A 2,941-nucleotide genomic window follows, 5' to 3' on the forward strand; every position below is an offset into this window, starting at 1 on the left:
TATACTTCATTATGTTCATCAACTTCTAACTTTTGATTAAATTATGTATTTTAGTTATATGTTTGACCAAATATATGTGAATAGCTTCCACAAACAATGGTGAAAGATTACCCTAATGAAACATTATTTGCTCTCTCCATTATTAGGATATATGTAGGGAGGCCTGCTACGCCAAAAGCGAGAAAAACTCCATCCCTTTCGAAAAAAGTTTAGTTCAATACGACTACAATAATTGTTCACTATAATCACTACTAGTCTTCAAAGCTACAATATTCAAGTCAATTTCAATTTATGCTGCTCCATGCTTAATTAAAAGGAACTTACATGAGATAGCATGTGATAATTCATGGTACTACAATGATAACTCTGTCCTCATAGGGGCAACTGTAAACTGGAATTATAAACAAATACTACAAAATCACTAGAGGTGATTCTAAATTGGTTCTTCGTTCTTCAATGTGAGTTAAAAACAGCATGATCAATGCTACAATGATTCTTGTTGTTGCTGAAGGCTGCAACGACACCGTTTAAAATATATGCAGGCAAAAGGCAAAACAAAGGCATAATTCAGTGAAAGTGCATCCTATCCTTCCCGCACATGAACTGGAATGGTGAAAGGTTGTACCTCTGACCTTGGCGGTTGTAGTAGCTTAGTAGGTTCTGGTAGATGGTGAAGCAAGAAGGACAAGACGGTCTTACATTCGCGAACAGGGTAGCACAACCTATGTTCTACATCTGTTCATAAATAAGACATTTTGATAGTGTAGATTTAACTGCCAAAACATCTTATATTTAGGAAGAGGGAGTATTACTCTGTTGGCACAACAGTTCGCTCCACAAAATACACACAACAACTAAGAAGTCATCAATCATTCACAGCAGTAGAATGGGCACACCCAAAAAGGATACCTGTAATGCTCAGAAATGCACAGAGTAGACATGCTCTTGCCAACCATTGAAATGACTCTAAGCCCATGGCAAAACAAACTCTCAAGAGTTCAACAAGGAATTCAAGATACAATATATTAAAGGTTCCAGAACCAAAACATTATCTAGGGCAAAACATCATCCAAGGTAATCGTCTAAACAAGAACACTCCTTAAGATTGTGGAAATGGACCAACACAGTAGTAGCAAAGCTATGCGGGATCTTTGTGAAGCAGCTTATCGCTTCTTGGAGACACCAACAGTCTTTCCTCTCCTGCCGGTAGTCTTTGTGTGCTGACCACGGACACGCACGCCCCAGTAGTGACGAAGACCACGATGGTTCCTGGAAAAGAGCAGGGTTTCAAGCATAAGTGATCGCTCACACATCTATGCACTAGGACAATGCTAATGCAAAGTGAAGTTTTAAGGAATCATCCATCAGGCTTTGACATACAACTCTTGGAAACAAAGCATTGCTACATACAAGATACACACAGGTACACATAAATACATTGACAATCCTCAATACTAGATTGCAAGACATAACAATAATGTAACTAAGTAAGTCGACAAGGGCATAGGGCAGACTATAAAATCTGGATACAAGTAATACACAAACTAGTTCCAACAGATTTACCAAATTGAACTGTACTATAACCTAATTAGAGCTGGCACAAGTTCCAGGTAATAACCATCCATACAGGGCTACCATGTTGTATTTTTGTAGAAATAAGCATCAAATAACTATCTACACAAGAAAATGTCTAAGCAGACTAGCAGTCAACAGAACGGCACATAGATGTAACACATGAGGCTAGACTTGCTACCCTGACATTTCAGGCAATCTAGTGTTCAGGAGATTTGACTTCCAGCAGAAAACTATGTCAATCAACAACCCTAGCTAATAATAGCAAATTAAACTGTATACTAACAGGCAAGACACGAACTGCTAGTCCTTATACGTGAAGTGCAAGCATCATCAGCAGTTGAATCTAACACATAGCCATATATCAATCAAACAATGGCAAGGGGCAAAAAGAAAAGAGGGAACGGCGAGGTTATACCTGATCTTCTTGAGCCTCTCAAGGTCATCCCTGAGCTTCATGTCCACGGCGTTGGAGACGACCTGGGAGAACCTGCCGTCCTTATAATCCTTCTTCCTGTTGAGGAACCAGTCCGGCACCTTGAACTGGCGCGGGTTGTGCACCACCGCCATCAGGCGGTCCATCTCCTCCGCGGAAAGCTCTCCAGCCCTGCACACCCCCCACAGAACATAGCGCGAGATCAGCACCCCACCCACCACCACAAGATCTGGCGAGAAAGGGGGACGGTTGGTTCCTCACCTCTTGTTCATGTCGATGTCGGCCTTCTTGCAGACGATGTTGGAGAAGCGGCGGCCCACACCCTTGATGGAGGTCAGCGCGAACATGATCTTCTGCTTACCGTCGACGTTGGTGTTGAGCACACGAAGGATGTGCTGGAACTCCTCACCCGCGATCAGCGACTGCGGCCAAGGAAGAATCACGGACGTCAGCACACGAGGCGGGATCCGCGAGAGGAGGAGGAGGGCGGACATGGCGGGGGGAGACGCTTACCATGGCTGCAGTCGGCGGCGGCGGCGGCGGCGGCGGCGGCTGCGGTGCTCGGGGGCAGGAGGGGAGGAGGTGCGTTCGCGTCTAAGGTTTTGGAGGCTGGGTCGTGGGGATGAATTATATACCCGAGGTGAAACCCTAGTGCTTCATCGGACGGCTGTGATCTGCGGGAGGGATGCCGATTCCTGCGGGCTCTGTAAGTGGGCGGCTTTCTTGGGCTCTATTTCAACAGGCCTTTTTCTGGACTTTCCTTGGGGGCTTTTTGAACGGGCTGTTGGGGGAGCCTCTGCCTCGCAGGAGCGTTTGCTCTTTTGTTTTTTATTTTTTTAACTCATTTGCTCTTTTATTTTATGTCTTCTTTTGTGGGCAACCTTTTATTTTATGTCTACTATACCTCATTTGCCCTTTTCTGATGGGATTCTT

At 44.4% G+C, this 2,941-nt stretch overlaps 1 protein-coding gene across 1 annotated transcript; it reads right to left on the reverse strand.

Annotated features, from left to right (window-relative positions):
• Nucleotides 1-945: 945 nt before the first annotated feature.
• Nucleotides 946-2,675, reverse strand: LOC123113650 (40S ribosomal protein S18). The gene is made up of 4 exons (XM_044534953.1): nt 2,522-2,675; nt 2,270-2,430; nt 1,991-2,179; nt 946-1,269 (listed from the first exon to the last, which is right to left on the reverse strand). Exons 1-4 carry the CDS (start codon nt 2,522-2,524, stop codon nt 1,164-1,166), a joined length of 459 nt encoding a protein of 152 aa, XP_044390888.1. The 5' UTR covers nt 2,525-2,675; the 3' UTR covers nt 946-1,163.
• Between the last annotated feature and the right edge of the window lie 266 nt (nt 2,676-2,941).

This window comes from Triticum aestivum, chromosome 5B (genome assembly GCF_018294505.1).
Source record: "Triticum aestivum cultivar Chinese Spring chromosome 5B, IWGSC CS RefSeq v2.1, whole genome shotgun sequence".
Classification (NCBI taxonomy): Eukaryota; Viridiplantae; Streptophyta; class Magnoliopsida; order Poales; family Poaceae; genus Triticum; species Triticum aestivum.